This window comes from Buteo buteo, chromosome 23, assembly GCF_964188355.1.
Source record: "Buteo buteo chromosome 23, bButBut1.hap1.1, whole genome shotgun sequence".
In the NCBI taxonomy this organism is placed as follows: Eukaryota; Metazoa; Chordata; class Aves; order Accipitriformes; family Accipitridae; genus Buteo; species Buteo buteo.
Window position 1 is genome coordinate 13,565,132 of NC_134193.1, and position 17,360 is coordinate 13,582,491.

A 17,360-nucleotide genomic window follows, 5' to 3' on the forward strand; every position below is an offset into this window, starting at 1 on the left:
GTATTTGGGGTGAATTCCTCATTTTTCCGTGCAAAATCCACCTGGGGAAGGGGCTGGGTTGTAGAAGGACAGAAGGCTAGGGTATGCCCTGTGCAGTGCCCTGACCTCCTCTGGTGTCTTTGCAGGGTGACGCTGGCCCCCCTGGCCCGCGGGGACACCCTGGCATCCCCGGAACGCCGGTGAGTCCTTCGCCCTCCCGGCAGGTTTGGTGTTCGCTTCTGGCCCTGTGGGGGTTATGCTGGGATGGGGCTTTGATCCTACCTGCCTTCTTCTTAGCTGGGTCTTATCCTTCTCTCCCAGGGCTTGTCAGGACCCAAAGTAAGTAGGGGGGAGTGCCTGGAGCCAGGTTCAGCCCTGCTGCGGGGCACCCTCCCCTCTCCCCGGGATGCAGGGTCGCCCCATGGGGCACCCTGGGGTGCAGCTCAGCACAGCAGCATCTCGCCACCCTGCTTTTCTTCCCTCTTCTGCCTCATCCTTCGGCAGGGGCTGAAAGGCTTCCCAGGGCTGCCAGGACCCAGGGGCACGCCGGGCCTGCCGGTAAGCAGAACTGCTAATGTCCCTCGTGCCAAAATTTGGGTCCCCCAGATTTGGCAGTGAGGTCCCACCGCGCCGTGCCGTGCCATGCCATGGGGCCGGCTGGCCGCTAGTGCCATCAGAGGAGCTGCAAGTGTGGCAGGAGGCTGATGGGCAGCAGCCAGCATCACCAGCTTTGTCATTGTCACCCAGGGTCTCGTTGGCCCCCCTGGCCCCAGCGGACCCGCGCTGATGCTGTCCAGGGAGGAGCTGCGGGTGAGTGCATGGGGGCAAGGGCTTCCCATCCCCACTTTGGTGGGTGCCACCCCAGGAGGGAAGGGACTGACAGTGATGCTGTCCCATGTTCCACTGCTTCTGAGGTCCTCTGTGCACAAGGACCAAGGTCCTCGCACAAAGAGCAAGCAGATACGGTTAATCCCTCTCCCACCATGCTTGTCCTTGTCCTCTGCATGCTCCATCCCCTCCCTGAGCAGCTGGTGATGCTCCTGGCCAAAATAAGACGGGGGGGACTAAATGTCAGCTTGGTTATATCCCCCTCTTTTTCTTTTAGCACCTCATTTATCCCTCCAACCACCTGAATTACACAGCGGTCTGGGGTTTGCTAGACACCCTGAGCCAGGAGCTGCAAGCCCTCGTCGAGCATCCCAACGGCACCAAAACCAACCCAGCAGCCACCTGCAAGGAGCTGCTGCTGGCTCACCCCAGCCTGCCCGATGGTACTGGGGTGCACATGGGGTGCCCCCACGTTGGCCCTGGATCCAGCCAGCCCTCCCTGCTGGCCAGCGTGGGGGGAGGGGCAGCAATTTGCAATTAGGAGGGGATGAGGATTTGGGGGATGAGCTCAGCTGGGTTTCATGGGCATCCTTGGAGAAATGGGACGGCAGCCAGGCTGCATCCCAGGAGGATGGAGGTTGCAGCCAGGGATGTGCCATGAGCTGAGGTGGGATGGCACCACATGGCATCCTCCCTGTGCCAAAAAATGGGTGCCAGGAGCTCCCCTCTGCCTCCCTCTAGGGCAATACTACATTGACCCCAACCAGGGCAGCCCCCAGGACGCACTGGTGGCCTTCTGCAACTTCACGGCGGGGGGTGAGACCTGCATAGCCCCCGTCCACAACCAGGTATGGTGTGGCTTTCATGGGGCAGCTTCAGCCCTGTGTTACCCCTCGGGGCAGGTGAGGATGGGTTGGTGGGGCTGGAGAGGGACAGTGTGGCCAGTCCCTTGCCGCGGTGACCACTGCCATCACAGGGAGCTGTTGGAACAGTTTGGTGTGAGGACCCTGGTCACCATGTGTGACCAGACTGCAGGGACAGGTCACATGCGTGGGTTGGTATAGCTGCCTCCTTGTCCTGGCAGTGCCACTGTCCCCTGCTGGGACAGCGTGACATAGTCCCCGCTCCCTGCAGGTCCCCATCAAGGCTTGGCTGAGTGCCTACACCTCCGAGGACACCTTTGAGTGGTTCAGTGCCCTGCCTGGGGGCTTCCTGGTGAGTGCCCGGCCAGGACAGATGAGGGGACGTGAAGCCCATCTCATGGGGTTGGGGGTCTCCTAGTGCCTGTCCCGCTGTGGTGGGGCAGTGCCCAGGCACAGGATCCCCCTGGCTGTGCACGGTGGGATGCGGCACCTCCTTCTGCAAGAAAATCCAAACCAGTGCTTAGCAGAGAGCTGAATCCTGCCCGGTTTTCAACTGGGGAGAGCACAGACCCCTCCAAGCAGCCCCCGCTACCCAGTTTTCTCTCTCGTTGCCCCCGCAGCTGGAGTACGCGGGGGCCAGCCCGGTGCAGCTCCGCTTCCTCCGCCTGCACAGCCGCCTGGCCACCCAGAAGATCTCCTACTCCTGCAGACCGGCCCCCGAGCAGGACCAGCCCCAGCCAGAGAAGGAAATCCGCTTCCTGGCTGACTCCCGGGAGCAGAGCTATGCAGCCAGCCTGCAAGGCTGCGTGGTAAGCCTAGCCATGGCCGGACCCTTTTCTAGGGTTGGAAAAGCCCCCTGCCATTTGCAGAACCCCTTGGCACGTGTTTGCACCCCTAGGGTTTGGGATAGACCTGGTGGATGAGGCTTCACGCAGCGGAATGGGGGTGGAGAGCATCCTCTCCCTGGCCCCAAGGAGCTGCCCCAGTCTCGGGGAGCGGGTGGGATGTGGCAGGGGACAGGGTGGGCTCCAGGGGACATGGGGGAGGCCACCGCCCTGGAGAAGTCATGAAGGGCTGGGGATGGAGACCTGGCCATGCCCTCAGGGCTGCTGGGTGCATCAAGGAGCAACTGGAGCAGCGAGGGGGACAGTGGGTGCTCCGAGAGGGTCCTTCAGACCCACCAGCTGAGCGTTTTGGTGCCACTCAGCTGTCCCCGGTGCTCGTTTCAGCTGGACAATGAGTCTTCCATCACCGACACCATCTTCCAGTTCACCACACAGGAGCTCTCCCTGCTGCCCCTGCGGGACCTGGCTGTCTTTCACAATGGTGACGCCTTGCACCAGTTTGGTTTCACAGTCGGACCAGTTTGCTTCAGCTGAAACCGGTGACACCCAAACCGAGCAGGCTGGTTCCCTCCCCACACAAGAACTGGGGTCAAGGGCGGAGGCTGAGGGTGGCACGGAGCTCCCACCCGCTCCCCGGAGCTGCCAGTCCTCTTTTTGAGATACGTGTTTGTAGCTGCATTATGCCATGGACTACACTTCCTTCCGGAGTAGAAGAATATTGTTTACAAAAGTAATTTCTCTATAAATTATATATATTATATATATATACGAGAGGAGGTGCTAATTTAATGACTGATTGGGGAAGCTCGTATAATTATAACTACCAGGGACTGTCTGCTAAAGAAAAGAAAACAACAAGCAAAAATCCTGCCAGCGTGGGAGAAGGGGAAGGAAAGGGGCTTTTCTTTGCCTTGGTCAAGTGCACAAATGCTTGGAGCCTCATCCCCCTGGGACTGGGCTGAGAAGTGGCCCTGGAGAGCCCTGGCAGCCCGGGCGGGCAGGTCCGTGCTGTGCTGCCTGCTCTCCGCAGGGCAAAGCGGCTGCAGGCTGCTGCCCTCAGCCGCTGCGAGCCCCAGCAGCTCCAGCCCAGGCAAGCATCAGGGACTGAGAAAGAGCGAAGAATGCAAAACCCCCCAAGTCCTGGCTCCGTTTTGGGTCTGCAACTCACATTGGGGTCAGAGGGCCTTTAGTGGTGTGGAGCCAGGTGCTATAGCAAGACCATGCTACAAGGCACTGTTGCTCTGATCAGGCAGGGGCAGGAATCAAAGCCGTTTGGCTCCCATGCTGCAGCACTGTTACTTATCACTTTATTTTTGCTGTTCCCAGCAGTGTTTCCCTTGCCTCTAACCGTCGTCCTATCACTGGGCTGCTTGGCCCTAGGCGGGTACGGGTGAGTCTTGAGGGCAGAGGGCTTTACATGTGGCACCTGAGCCATAGCTGTATTAGCAGCACCCCCATTTCACTATTTCTAGTGCACAGCCCAAAAAACCCCCAGATCTCAGCTGGCTTTGTGCTGCACCCCTGCTTTTCTCAGCACCCTTCATCGTTCAGGCCCCTAATGCAGAGCTCGCCTGCCTTGCCTTGCGGCATGTGTGCCCAGGCTGCCCACATCGTGTCCAGGTGCGGGTGGGCATTGACGCCAATGCCAGCGGAACAGTGCGGCAGCCGGGCCGTACCCTGCACCCAGGGGTCAAGAAGAGCAGCAGGTGAAGTTTTCTGAGGGGCACAGTCCCTAGAGAGTGGTTTAAACGATGCCAAATTGTGTGTGCAAGTTGTACTGCTCTTTGCTAGCTCGGTCCTGGGTGTAGCATCATTTTGTGGGGTGCAGCAGCCGTCCCTGCTGTGCCAAGGGGGACACGGGGCAGCACTCGGCCAACAGCCACACTCAGGCAGGGACTGAGCACCTTGAAAAGGGTTTTTCCTCTCTGGCATTTAATTTCTATTTGCTGCATATGCTGGTTGTTGTGGGGCCACCCCTCTGTTAAACCAGCCCCAGCTCTGCTCTGCGAGGGTGTGATGCCAGTCCTGGCCTTTCTTCACCCTGGAGCTGCCCCCAGCCCTGCGAGAACCCCCCGGCCATGGCCCCTTGCCTGCAGCCAGCCATGGAGACATGCGGGCACGTCGTCACGGGTGCAGCCGAAACCCCACTCCCTGCCGCAGAGACTTCCCTTCTCCGTGGGAGATGAAAGGGGAAGAGAAGCCGTTTGCGGCCGGGGTGCAGGCGGTTCCTGCTCCTGCCCAGCTGCCCACAGCGCAGGCAGAGGGGTCAGGCAGCGCCGAGGGTCTGGCACATCCTGGGGGTGCTGGGTACGGCTGAGAGAGAGACCCTGTGCAGCAGGTTACAAAGGGAAAATTAAATTCCAACTCAAGGCACATGTTAGATCCTGGGGAGAGAAGCAGAGCAGACTGTTTTATGACAGCAGACACAACATTATTTCAGGGCAGAATTCCACCCCCACCCCCCCCCCCCAGCCAAATTGCTCATTTTAGCAGCATTTTCTGCTGTGTTTTTGCAGAGGAAGAACACACCTCACTGGCCAGCCATTCTGGCCGCAACCCCGAGGTGCTTCAGCTGCCAAAAAAATTGCGTGTCCATTTTTGACGGAAACTTTTGAGGAAAGATTTTAACAAGAAGTAGCATGTTGGTGGGTTCATCCAATAGTTTTTTCTTAATTGAAGCAGCAAATGCATCCTGAGTAATTCCATTTCCACCTCTCTGGCTATGAGGAAAAATACACTCAAGTGCCAAAAGCGGTGTTTTGCCTGCACCCCTGTATTTCCTTCCCAAGCAGGGAGTTACACATCAATCCCCTGGCAGGCACTGGGTGCCTCTGTGGGCATCGGCACCCATTTGGATTTGGGGAAACAGAGGCAGGGGCAGCTCCAGCGCTCCTTCCTCCTGCTCCTCGGTGTAATGGAGATGGCCAGAATGTGCCAACAAGGAGCGAGCGCCTGCGTGCTCTGGATAGAGCCGCAGCTGGGAAGCAAGTTGCCCTTCGGTCTGTCCTGCCTCTCCGGGAAAGGCTGGGGAAAAAACCAAACCCAAACCCTTCCGTATTTTGCAGCTGCAGGGCAGCTGGGACTGCAAACACTCGGTGCCACCCCGCTCTCCCGCTGCCGTGGGGAAAACCCCGCAGAAACACCCGTGAAGGCTTTGAGCGGCCCCTGTGCTGGTGCGGGCAGCGTGAGCTGGGACCGAGCTCGGGAGGGGGCGAGCGGCGACCGAAGCCCCAGCGGGCTCAGGCCCCCAGGGAGGCCCGGCCCCCTCCCCGCTGCGGCGCCGGGGCTCACCCGGGGAGGGGGCTGCGGGGCGGGGACACAGACACCCACCCACCCACGCAGAGAGACACCCACGGCCCGGCCCCGCCGCACTACAACTCCCGGGGAGCCCCGCGCCGCGCGTCAGCGCCCGCGACGGGCCGGGCCGGGCCGGGACCGACGGGACGGGGCCGGGCTGCACCGGGCCGGGAAGGACCGGGCCGGGCCGGGCCGGGACCGACGGGGCCGGGCTGCACCGGGACGGGACGGGACCGGCGGGGCCGGGTTGCACCGGGCCGCACCGGGCCGGGCTCCGCACCGCCGCCATGCAGGTAAGCCGAGCCGAGCCGAGCCGAGCCGAGCCGGGGGGGTCCCAGGCCGGGTGTGCGCCCCGGGCACGGCCCCGCAGCCTCCTCCGGTGTGGGGCTGGGCGTAAATCTCCCGGCTGGTGCCGTAAATCAGCCCTGAAACCCCGCACCTCCCTGCGGACAAGCGGTGTTTAGCGGCTGCGGTACCGCCATTCGCCCTCCGGCACCGCTTGGCCCCGGCTCCCCGTTCCTTCGCCCCGGGCTTCCCCCCGCGCCTCGGCCGGGGCGGGGGCAGAGCGCGCCCGCAGCGGTGGCTCCGGCGAGCGGGGCGCAGGGCGGGCGGGCCGGCTGCGCCTCGCACCCCCGTGCCACCGCGTCCTCACCCCAAAGACTGTCCCGTCGCCCGCGGAGGGGCTGTCACGGGCGCGGGCTGACACCGGGCGCTCGCGGGGGGAGCTCGCCTCACGGCACGGGCCTTCAGCCATCACCACCCTGAAGCGGGTCTGCTTCGTGCTCTAAACTCGGGCGTGATGTTTCAGGCTACCAGGTCCCCCCGACTTGCTGGCACAGCATCCCTGTGAGGTCCAGAGGGTGGGTCACGCCGGCTCCAAGGAGCGTCCCGCTGTGGGACACCTCCCTGGGCCACTGCGTCCCCAGGGGGGGCCGCGGCTTGGGCTGGCTGGGACGGTGTCCTGCTTGTCATGCTATTTTCCAAACCAGGAGTCGATGTGCTGCAGGAAGGCAGGCTCATCCCGACGTGCGGGGCTGGGTGTCCCAGTTGAACTGGAGCAGCAGGTCGGGATGCGCCGGGCAGCCTGACGCTGCTCCGTGCAGGCACCGCTGGTTTTTCACTTAACGGCAAAGAGCAACCCCAAAACTGGAGCGGATTAAGCCACTAAACACAGATGAGCAGAGGCAGCACGGGATATTTTTCAGCAGCTTTATTTGCGTGTGCAAATACCTGTAAGGTGCAGAGGAGGAGCTGGGCGCAGCCTTACCCGGGCGCCTGCTGAATCACTGCTGCGTGGGCAGGTGGGTGAGGACAGCACCGTGTCCCTCCATCCGATATCCCGGGGCCTGTTGCATTGCCCCGGCAGCGTAATTCCCCTCTTGCAAAGAGTGGAATTACCCTCTTGACCATTAGGACTTGCCCTCTTGACCGTCGCACACCACATCTTACCCAGCAAGATGCTGTCTCCAGAGAAATCACACTGTAGCATCACTATAGGAGAGGAGCGAGGGGTCACTGGCCCAAGGAGCATCATTTTGACCTCATGGCCATGCTGGGTACCCAAAGACGTGGCTTCAACCCAGGCTGGGAGACCTGGTGCAGCGAGGGGATCTTCTGCCAGTCACTTCTGCTCCCCTGGCCCTAAAATAGTTACCTCCTCCTTACACGGCACTGCAGACATGTAGGTGAAACCTGCAAAGGAGAAATATCTTCATTTAAAGGCTAATTATCATTAATCTGTTGCCAAAGGAAGCTTAAAAACATGAGCCAATTACATGTGCTAATGTAACGAGCGGCTGAAGGGTGTAATTAGAGCCTGTCTGCGGTGTGGATGCCCGGTTATTGGATGGTATTTCTGGCCAAGGCCGGTCCTGTTGGCCGCATCTGCCTGTGTCAATAACGGCGTGTACATGTGGCCAAAGCCAGGTCGGTGCGGCAGAGGAGAGGACGTGAGCCCCACGAACATTATCTAGAGAGATTCGCCAAAGGAAGGAAAAAAAAAAAATTTTCCATTTTTTGTGGTAAAACGAGCAAGCCTTGGCAGCTGCGGTATTGGCTCTGTAGGTGGGTTCGTTACACAAGAGCAATACCTGCTTCTCCTATTTCAGCGTGATAAAGAAGGGCGTTTGATGCCCTTGTAGGTTCCAGCAGCCCCAGGTCAGACAGACGGGCAGTGCTTGGGACAATGCTCCTCTGCCAGGGAGGCATCCCTGGACCAGCCGCCCTGGCATCCATCGTCAGGCGGTCGCGCTTCTGGCTCTGGGTGCCTTGGCCTGTCCTGTCCCAGCGATGCAAGAGAAACCCCTGGGAGGCAGAGGAAAGCGGAGGGTGGCTGGGCTCTGCCAGCCGGCTTCGCTTCAGGCTGCGGATAGTGTCCACCAGCCTCTGTCTGTCTCCCATGGACCTTCCCTTCTCAAATCCAAGCTAATGAAGTCCTGGGCTCATCTCTCTTTATCGCAGGGGTAAACTCTGGCTTTTTCTCGCCAGCCCAGACACACACAGGACCTGCTGCTAGAGGTGAAAATTGTCCTGCTAGAAGTCAAGGGAAGAGTTAAGCCCAGTCAGCGTGACTGTGATTTTCAGGGCAAGTTCTTCTTCCCGTTTCAGGAGTCACTGGGAAAAAAATTGCACCATTTGGTAAAATCCCAGCTGAGCGTCAGCATCAGGGCTCAGCCCTTTGGGGTGGTGGGTGCATGGACCAGCTGAAGATGCAGGCACCCCAGCCCCCGTCTGCCCCATCACCCCGAGCCAGTTCCTAGCGCTGCCCTTTCCTTGGCCTCTTTTCCAGATGTCCTTCTACTTCTCGGACACGGCAGTGCTGCTCTTTGACTTCTGGAGCGTCCACACGCCCACCGGTAGGCTGCCAGCCCCAGCCCAGCCCCGAGATACCCATCTGTCCGTCTGTCCATCCATCCGCCACCAACTGTGCTCTCCACGCGGGGAAAAGGATGCGGGGCAGAGAAACAAACAGTGGCTTTGCATTTCTGGCAGGGGCAGTGTTAGTGATGGGCTGGGAGGGGGGAGAGCCGGGCCCCTGCCCAGCACTAACGCTGGGGCACATACTGCATGGGGGGGTCGGGGCAGAGCCGTGATGGGCTCCACACACCACTCACCCCCAGAGCTCGGAGGGCACTGCCTGTTTTTTTTGGCTGACCCTCTGCTACTCTGACGAGCAGCGCCGTGCCCTAGTAATGCCCCAGGCAGGGGTCAATCCTCCCAAACCAAGAGCAGCAGGCAGGGAGGTGTGGGAAGCATCCCTCCCCCCATGCCTACCAACCCCTCCTGGTCAGTAAGCGATGGCTCAGCTTCCCATTTTCTTTTACACTCTTTTTTTTTAAATTACTGTCCCAGCATTGTATTTTAACCTCCACATTTTTGTCGAGTCAATGCAAAGATGCTTATTTTTTTCAGAGCAACCCCCTCCAAAAAATACTCCCTAGGAATTTAGGGGGGGCACTGGGCTAAATACACCATTTCCCAATGCTTCACAAAACTGCTGCCTGTTGCTCCAGCCCAACCCCGATCCCAGGAGCCCTCCGTTCCTTCCACCTTATCCCATGGATATGCCCAAGCGCTCTGTGCTGGGACCCGCCACCCCCCCCCCATCACCCCCCTTCTCCCGCCGATGTGCGGCAATGGGCAGCGGCAGGGTGTTTCTCGCGCAGGGATGGTGCTCTCGGTGCTGGTGATCCTGTTGCTGTCGATGTTTTACGAAGCCATCAAGATGGGCAAGGCCGTGCTGCTGCGGCGGGCGCTGCTGGCTCTGCCCCGCAGCCTCAGCCAGGAGTCACTGGTGGAGCCGGAGGAGGGGGGCACCGGCCCTGCGCAGGGCAGGTACCGCAGGGTCCCCTTTACACCCACCCGGCGGGGGGGGCTCAGGGATGGGCGTATGGCCCCTGAGCCAGCGCAGGAGGGGAGAAAGGCTGTAAAGAGGCAGCTGTGGAGTAATAGGCTGCCAGGAAAGGGGTATGTGTACAGCCTCGGGAGGTGGTCCGGGGGACTTTCCAGCCCCTCCAGGTACTTTGGGAGATGTCCAAGGTGTTTTCCAGCTCTCTTAAATGCTCACGTTCCCCCAGGAGCCACCGTGGGTGCAGGAGCATCCTGGTGGTTTAGGGATGGGCACAAGCAGCGGCTTGGGCACCCCAGCAAGGCTGGCCTGGGCATTCCCTTCCCAGCACAAGCCATTGGAGCCAAGCCCTGCGTTTTTCCTCTTGTATTTAATCCCAGACCGTGCCTGAGGCTGCTCTTACTGCCAGCCTCTTAATAATATTCTCCCTGTTCCTTTGGAGCAGGATTTCCCTCTGCACTGCTGTTTGCAGCCCCCATCCCTCTCCCCGCTCCCCAAACCTGCTCTGGAATGCTGGCAGCGGGGGAGATGCTGGCTGCCCCGACCCCTCGCTGACAAGGTTTCCCATCTTCTTCCATAGGTGGTTTCGGTACCATGTCGGCCAGACGCTGTTTCACGTGGTGCAGGTGGTGCTGGGCTACATGGTGATGCTGGCCGTCATGTCCTACAACGCCTGGATCTTCCTCGGGGCCATCGCGGGCTCCACGCTGGGCTATTTCATGGTGTACCCCCTGCTCGGTCGGGGCTAGGCAACCCCCCGGGACGGTGAGCGATGTGCTCCGCACCTCCTGCTACTTCGTCTGGAATAGCTGCTGTCACTTCTGCTGGGTCTGTCCTTGTCCCCGTGGTGTGAGGGACACAGCACCCCAGGGACTTGCTGTGGGGACCCTCAGTGCTGGCCCGACTCAGGTGGGCAGGCGCTGGGGAAGGGGAGCCCCGTGGCCAGCACTCTGCCACGTTGCCATCGCCACCGTCCTCGGCTGGTGGCTGTCCCCCAGCTCTCAGGGAGCTTTGGCTGGGTGATGATGGCTGCGGGGCGCTGGGCATTTCGTTCCCCCCACGCATACTTTTCGGGGGGCTTCATCCTGGCTGGAATGGGAATGGTCCAGTGACCTGCTGGGGAAGGGGACTTGCTGGGGACAGGCACCCCTGCCCTCCTGCCCAGAGCTGACCTGCACCAAGCCCCTCTTCACACAGTGCCTTCTGGGGATAACGGGGGTCCTGCTGCCCCCCTCCCTACCCCCTACTCCTGCGCAGTGCTTCAGGGATGGGGTCGGACCAGCCCCCGAGCTGTCAGTGTGGCCGTGCCAAGGGGAAGCTGCTGCTGTGGGTGCCTCTTGCTGCTTCCTTGGGACGCCCTTTTTAATAAAATCATCTAAGAAGTCGTTTGTCTCCTGGCTTGTGTTGCTGCTGGGTGGTCTCAGGATGTGACATCCCCCAGTCACAGTGGGCGTGCGGATCCCCAGCCCCAGCCCTGCCCCTCCAGCACAGCCCCGGGGGGCGGTTCAGGAATAAGGACAGTCTTCTCTGGCTTTAAATAAAGCTTTTCCATTTTATTAATTATTATAAGCATATTTTTAAACATTTGTATAACTTTCTCAATAAAATATCCTGGAAGAGACAGGTTTTAAGTTCCCAAAGCAAGGCACTTTGGGGGGCCTCCCCGAGTGGGTTAGGCTGGGCACCCCCCTTCAGAGGCAGAAACAGCGGCACCTAAAATACAGGTGAGTGTTGGGGTGCTGGTCCCTGCTCCATGCACGCACACACGTCTCAACGCTCATGAGTCCTGCCAACCCCCACCAGCTCAGGGGCTTTTAGCATCTCTGCACGGGGGCTGGGCCAGTCCCGTCCCCCTCCCCACGGCGGGCAGGGCTGCTGGGGCTGCCAGCAAACCGCTGCTAAGGCACCAGCTCTTTGCTCGACCGTCACTGCAGTTGCCAAAACCTGCAAAGCCCGAGAGCTGGAGAAATCATCCGTGTATGGTGCTGGGGGAGCTCTGGAGGGCAAGAGCTGGGATCCCTCCACTGCACGGTGAGCCCGAGCCCGGAGGCAGCCCAGTCCTGCCAGGCAAAGCTGGAGGCATCGTGTGAGTGCCACCCTCCCCTCTAAGTTTTTACTCTGAACTTAAATAGCTGCTAGAAGACCCCGGGGTGAGGGTGGCCGGGGGTAGGTGTTGGGCGTTGTGAGCCCAGCCTGGGTGCTGTGAGCCCACACCTGCCCCACTTCTTGCTGCATCGGCAGCAGTTCAAGCCACCCAGCATTGCTGTATCCCTGCCGTGCCCCTGGCTGCCGTCGTGTTTTCCATCGTCCCCCATGGCCCCTGTTCCCACTGGCACTCCTGGAGCCGGCTGGGTGGGATGGTGGTGGGCAGGCTCCCAGGAAACCCCCCGGGTTGGGGCAGGGGATGACCCCCGGAGCAGCCGGGACCATCCCACACACCCATCCGCAGCGGGGCTAGCGCCAGCCCCCCCAGCAGCCCCAGGCACTTGTGCTGGGGGCAGATAAAGCATCTCTTCAGTAGAAAAGAAGAAAATAAGGCAGAAGAAGGACAGAGCAGAGTGCAGGGGGTGCCCCATGCCAGGCCAGGGGCCTCCCCAGTCCGACCCAGTAGGACCACTTGGCTGTGGCCAGCCCCGTGTAGCAGCAGGGACCCCCCCCGGCTAGGCAATAAGGTCTCGGTGTTTCCCATCCCCTCCCTCTCCCGCGGTGCCGCTCTCCATCCCCGGCAGCGCAGCGGGTCTTATTCCCCCTACCCCAACCCCCGGGGTCACCGGGGCCAGTCCATGGTGAGGGGGGCCTGGGGCTAGAACTCAGTCTGCACCCCCTCACCGCTCTCTGTCGTGCTCATGGGCTGCGGGGGGCTGCACTCGCCACCCGGGGGGGCCACCTCCTCGCCTGTCTCCTTGTCACTGGGCTGGGGGCAAGCGGTCCCGGCAGACGGTGACGAGGTCTCGGCTCCGGGTGCGGGTGATGCTGGTGTGTCATGGGGCACCTTGGCCTCAGATGGGACGTCGGCTCTGGGTTTGGGTGATGCCGGTGCGGCGTGTTGCACTCTGGACTCTGACAGGACATCAGCTCCGGGCACGGGTGATGCCGGCATGGATGATGCTGGTGCGGCCTGTTGCACCCCGGCCCCCGGTGGGACTTCAGCTCCAGGCGTAGGAGATGCCGGCGTGGCGCGGTGCACCCCGTCCCCCTCACTGGCTGGACTTTGTGGGGGGACATCACCTGGGACAGACCCTGCCGCCGCCGCCACCTCCTCGGTGGCACCGCTCTTCCGCGTGGCGTCGGTACCATTCATCAGCCGCTCCTCCGCCTCGACGCCATCCCCGAGGCTCTCCTTCGCCAGCGCCTCCCGGATCTCCTCCACCCCATCCGGGGAGCTCGGCGGTGCCCCAGGGTCTGGCTCCCGTGGCTCCGGGGAGCCGGGCTGCAGCAGTGCCTCGGCGCCCACTTCGTAGGGCAGGACCCCCTCGTCGTCTTGGATCACCGACACCACTTGCTTGGCCCTGCGGCGCTTGTCGGTGTCCGGCTCGGCCTCGGGCTGCCCGCTGTACTCCTCCCCCCAGTCGATGGGGATGCCCTCGCCCAGGAGGTGCAGGTTGGGATCGCTGTTGTGCATGACCATGCTGTCACGGTACAGGTTGTGCTTCCGCTGCACGGCTGCTTCCTTCACAGCTGGGGGCACCGAGAGAGATGTCAGATGGGCTGTGAGCACGGGGCAGCACCCACGGGGCTTGGGCACCTCTCCCCGTCTTCCCACGGGGGAGGGCTGTAGGGAGAGGTGTCTGAAGCTGGGCAGAGGGTTCAGCATCCCACCCACCACTCAGCCCTGCCAGCGGGAAGGCCAGGTGGGAAAGCTGCTCCTGGTACAGCCCCCGGCACTCCGCACGGGGCCACCCCTCCTCATACAGCCCCCAGCATTCTGCTCGGGATCACCCCCTCCTCCTATGATCCCCAGCACCCATCACCGGCCCTCAAGGTGCTTGCACTGACTGCACCCAGCACCCACCACCCGCCCCAGGGTGCTGGAGCCCCCCCCGGGGTTCAGAGCTGAGCGGGCCCAGGCTCCGCGGCACCGCAGGACCCTACCTTGCATGATGTCTTTCATCACCGACTGTAGCACGACCTCCTCGTAAGTGTTCTCCACCAGGATGAAGCTGGCAAAGTCCTCGAAGATCAGCTCCTGAAACTTGGCTAATTCCTGCCGCGGGGGAGAGGCTGCTCAGCCCGGGGGGGACGGGAGGGAGGGATGCTCCAGCCTCTCCATGGGAGGGGTGGTCCTTCCCCCCCCCGCCCATCCCAGACTTTTTACCCTCTTACCCCCTTGCAGGTCGGCGCCAGCTTTTTCAGCAGGAAGGGGATGGTGATCTGCAGCAGGGCCTCCCTGAAGAACTTCTTCCGCACGGTGCTGCTGTCGTAGTCGTATTTCTGCAGGGCGAGAGAGAGGGCAGCCCCGGGTCAATGAGGGCTGGGGGCTGGCAGCTCCCCTGCCAACGGGCACAACCTCCTGCGGTTTGCCCCCCTCCAACCCATTTGCATGGGTCTGAGTAGGTTCCTCTGCCCCTCGCATCTTTCTCTCCAGCCAGTTCCCAGGGTGTCTGAGCCCAGGTTAAGAGCCAGCTCCTCCACTGCTGTCTGCAGAAGGGTTTTTGGGGCCGTCTGAAACCCGGGTGGCTTTTACAGTGTTGCATGTAGTCAGAGGGGACCTGGCTCTTCCAGGTGGTTTCCCACTCATCTGCCACATCCCAGCAGAATGCATGAAAATCTCAATAGTTTGTATTTCCCCAGAAGACTTTTGTTAAAATTGGTAAGGTCACTCCTGGCCTCTTCCTTGGGCTGCTGGCCCTTGGAACTGGGAAGGCCACGGAAGGCCCTGACCCCCCACCCCTCACCTTGAGCACCCTCTCGAGGATGCGCTGGATGGACTTGCACAAGTCATCTTTGCCCTGCAGCTTCCCCAGCTCCTGATGGAGCAGCGTCTCAAACGTGTACACGGCGTCGTCCATTTGCTGTGAGCAGAGGCAGACAGTCAGCACTGGGGGGGGTGGGGAGGGCACCCAAAGGGACCAACCATGGGGATGGGCAGGGGACACTTTTGGGGCACTCAGGGGACACCACAATGAGTCTTCGCATTAGCACGGTCCCCAGCATCGCAGCATGGCATCCACAGACTCCACCCTGAGGACCAAGGGTGCTGGGGAGGAGGGTGCCCAAAGCTGGTTTGCACCCTCACTTCTACGCCCTGCTCCAGGTTTGGCTGGATCAGACCCTAGAATTGGGCTATTGGCCTTGCTGGTGTCAGTGGGCTTGGTGGCAAAGGGACCGCTGTGCCATGATGCCCAACTGTAGGTGCTGAGTCCGCACTGGAAGGGTGCTTCATGCTGCCGCCCACCCGTGGGCTCCCTCCCTGCTCAGGCTCCAGACCAAAGGGGATGGCCAGATCCATCATGCACCCTTAGCTGGGTGCCAATGACATGAAGGTGCCTGAGACAGGAGAGACATCCCAGCCAAATCCCTGCCTGGGTTGGACCAGCCCAGGCTCCCCGCTCTGCCTCCGCTCCCCGGCCCTCTGTGCTCAGCCCAGGGGGGGCACTGGAGGACCCCAGTCCCTGTCCCACCTGTCTCATGTGGATCTGGGCCCTCTGCTTGAAGACGGACGTGCTGGAGACATCAAACCGCTGCTGAAGACCCTCCAATTTCAGCTGGTCCATCTTCTCATAGCATGACTGCATCTTGACGGGGTGGAAGGCCAGGTGGGAAAGCTTCTCCATGTACTGGGGATAAAGCCAAGCTCAGCAGGGCAGGACAGCCTCTCTGTGCACTTGGGGCTGGGACATGCCACCCCACAAGGGCTTCATGCCCATGTATTTTCTCAGCCTGGGGTCCCCCAGTGCTGTCCACATGAAGACAGCAGCAGGACTGGCCCTGCCACCCCCAAGCCCACCGGCCAGCAAGGAGCATCACCAAGTCTCACCTCCACCAGCTTCTCCAGGCCACCCTCGTTGACGATGTTCATGTTCATGTCCGTCACCTCCTTGAAGAACACCTCCCGCACCTCAGCAAAGCCCTGGCTTGTGGGCGTCATCAGGGCCTCCAGGATGGAGGAGATGTAGGGCTGGACATGGTTGCGGACGCAGATCTCCGCTTTGGGGAGGACGAACGCTGGGCAGAGAACGGGGGTAAGCATGGTGAGGCTCCTCCTCTGCCCTTCCAGCTCTGCAAATCGGGTCCTAAACCCACCCGAGGGAGGGGGACCTGCCCCTCTCCCCAAGCTCCTCCAGAAGAGGTCTCCCAGACTTGCAGGACAATACAAGGGGTTCTTGCAGGGAGCCCTCCCTCCGTCTGTACTGAACCCGTTCCTGCCCCACTGCCTTGCTTGGCGGGGGGTCACTGCCCACCTTATCCCCCACCTCCTGGGACAATGCCAGTGAGGACATGCACCCTGGCATCTCCCCAAGGGTTCCAGGCCACGCTGGCAGGAGCCATTTGGTGAAACAGTGGTGATGCCAGGCCAGGAGCCCGTCACGGACACAGCTACACACATCCATGGCCATGCGTGTCCCCGCAGGGCTGTACCTCGGATCTTGCTGGCCAAGTGCTCCTTTGAAGTGATGATCTGGTCCATGTCCGTGCGGGTGGTGCTCTCCATCTGTGGCCGCTCCTGTTCGCACTTGGCCGTCACTGCGTCGTACTGGGCCTTGGTCTGCTCGTAGACCATCCTATAGACGGCATCTGAGATCTGGCAAGAGAGAGATAGGGTGGTTAGTTGCCCCCACGTCTCCTGCTGCCCCCGCTAACCATCGCCTCCAGCACCAGATGCCTGCAGGACCTGCCAAGCCTTCACCTATGCCCTGACCGGACTCCTCCTCACAGCCTGGCAGTAGGTTTTCCACACCAGGAACCCCCCAGCTGGCTGAGATGAAGGTCCCATGGTGCAGAATCTGCTTCGAAGCAGTGCCTGGGGGGGCACAGAGCCGAGCACTGCCTCGGTCAGCCAACCCGCCCCAGGCAGCTCCGGGGATGTTGCACGTCCGGGGGTGCTGCATGTCCAGGGATGCTGGTGGCCTAGGGATGCTGGCGATCTGAGCAGAAGGGCCCCTGACCCTGTTTGAAAGCTGTCGCCCTGCTCCGCTCGGCCTGCCTGGGGTCTCAGGAGCCAAGCCCAAGAGCGGGATGGAGCTGAGGCTTCACACTCACTTTGCAGCCAAACGCCATGATTTTGGGGCCGGCGGGAGGCAGAGCTGTACCGCCCACCCCCTCCTTGGGCTTCCCAGCCTTGCAGCTAAGACCGCAGCAACTGAAAAAGCAGCGTTTGTGTGTTTTTAGGCTGCTCCAGTGGCACATTGTGAGCCTGGTGGTAATTATCTATCAGTTTTTAAGGTTTTAACAGGCAGTTTTGAAGAGCCCTCAGTCTTTCGCAAGGGTTTGGGCTGGATTTAGCCTGGGCTGCTCTAAAAATGTCTTGCTAAATATAGCCAGGACGGGCTTTGCTCCAGGGCTGGGCTTCCTCCTGTTTGCTTCCCGCGCCCCAGGGACGAGGCAGCGCAGGCAGGGATGGGCAGGGCTGCTTGCAGGGGCACAACAAGGAGCTTTAAAAAGCCACAGCGGAGAATAAGGACAGCTTCTTTGGCAGGGGCCGGGAGAGGGGGCAGTGCTGGGGGGGGATGGCGCTGGCTCTAACAGGCAGGAAAGCTGGTG

General features: G+C 61.2%; 3 protein-coding genes across 4 annotated transcripts in view; 2 read left to right on the forward strand and 1 right to left on the reverse strand.

The window, feature by feature from the left end:
• LOC142044018 (uncharacterized) overlaps positions 1–3,216 on the forward strand; it is a 98,470-nt gene extending 95,254 nt beyond the window's left edge. Inside the window, exons 60-68 of the mRNA XM_075055965.1 lie at positions 126–179; positions 301–318; positions 484–537; positions 727–789; positions 1,085–1,250; positions 1,549–1,655; positions 1,942–2,022; positions 2,291–2,479; positions 2,900–3,216. Of these exons, the coding sequence (XP_074912066.1) occupies positions 126–179; positions 301–318; positions 484–537; positions 727–789; positions 1,085–1,250; positions 1,549–1,655; positions 1,942–2,022; positions 2,291–2,479; positions 2,900–3,049 (882 nt within the window). The 3' untranslated portion in view covers positions 3,050–3,216. The remainder of the gene's footprint in view (positions 1–125; positions 180–300; positions 319–483; positions 538–726; positions 790–1,084; positions 1,251–1,548; positions 1,656–1,941; positions 2,023–2,290; positions 2,480–2,899) is intronic.
• A 2,720-nt stretch (positions 3,217–5,936) lies between these two features.
• Positions 5,937–11,043, forward strand: SLC31A2 (solute carrier family 31 member 2). The gene is made up of 5 exons (XM_075054929.1): positions 5,937–5,957; positions 6,013–6,105; positions 8,601–8,667; positions 9,478–9,646; positions 10,240–11,043. The coding sequence occupies exons 2-5, from the start codon at positions 6,100–6,102 to the stop codon at positions 10,406–10,408; spliced, it is 411 nt and encodes a 136-aa protein (XP_074911030.1). The 5' UTR covers positions 5,937–5,957; positions 6,013–6,099; the 3' UTR covers positions 10,409–11,043.
• Positions 11,044–11,191: 148 nt separating this feature from the next.
• The window catches only part of NIBAN2 (niban apoptosis regulator 2), a 31,699-nt gene continuing 25,530 nt past the window's right edge, over positions 11,192–17,360 (reverse strand). For both annotated transcript variants that reach the window (XM_075054927.1, XM_075054928.1), the window contains exons 8-14: positions 16,239–16,401; positions 15,637–15,824; positions 15,281–15,436; positions 14,555–14,671; positions 13,983–14,090; positions 13,752–13,863; positions 11,192–13,337 (exon numbers count right to left, since the gene is read on the reverse strand). In XM_075054927.1, the coding sequence (XP_074911028.1) occupies positions 12,463–13,337; positions 13,752–13,863; positions 13,983–14,090; positions 14,555–14,671; positions 15,281–15,436; positions 15,637–15,824; positions 16,239–16,401 (1,719 nt within the window). In that variant the 3' untranslated portion in view covers positions 11,192–12,462. The remainder of the gene's footprint in view (positions 13,338–13,751; positions 13,864–13,982; positions 14,091–14,554; positions 14,672–15,280; positions 15,437–15,636; positions 15,825–16,238; positions 16,402–17,360) is intronic.

Excerpts from the sequence above, each read along its gene's own strand:
- SLC31A2 (XM_075054929.1), top strand. Across the intron at positions 8,668-9,477 it reads GAGCGTCCACACGCCCACCG|GGATGGTGCTCTCGGTGCTG; the intron begins GTAGGCTGCCAG and ends TTTCTCGCGCAG. Across the intron at positions 9,647-10,239 it reads ACCGGCCCTGCGCAGGGCAG|GTGGTTTCGGTACCATGTCG; the intron begins GTACCGCAGGGT and ends CTTCTTCCATAG.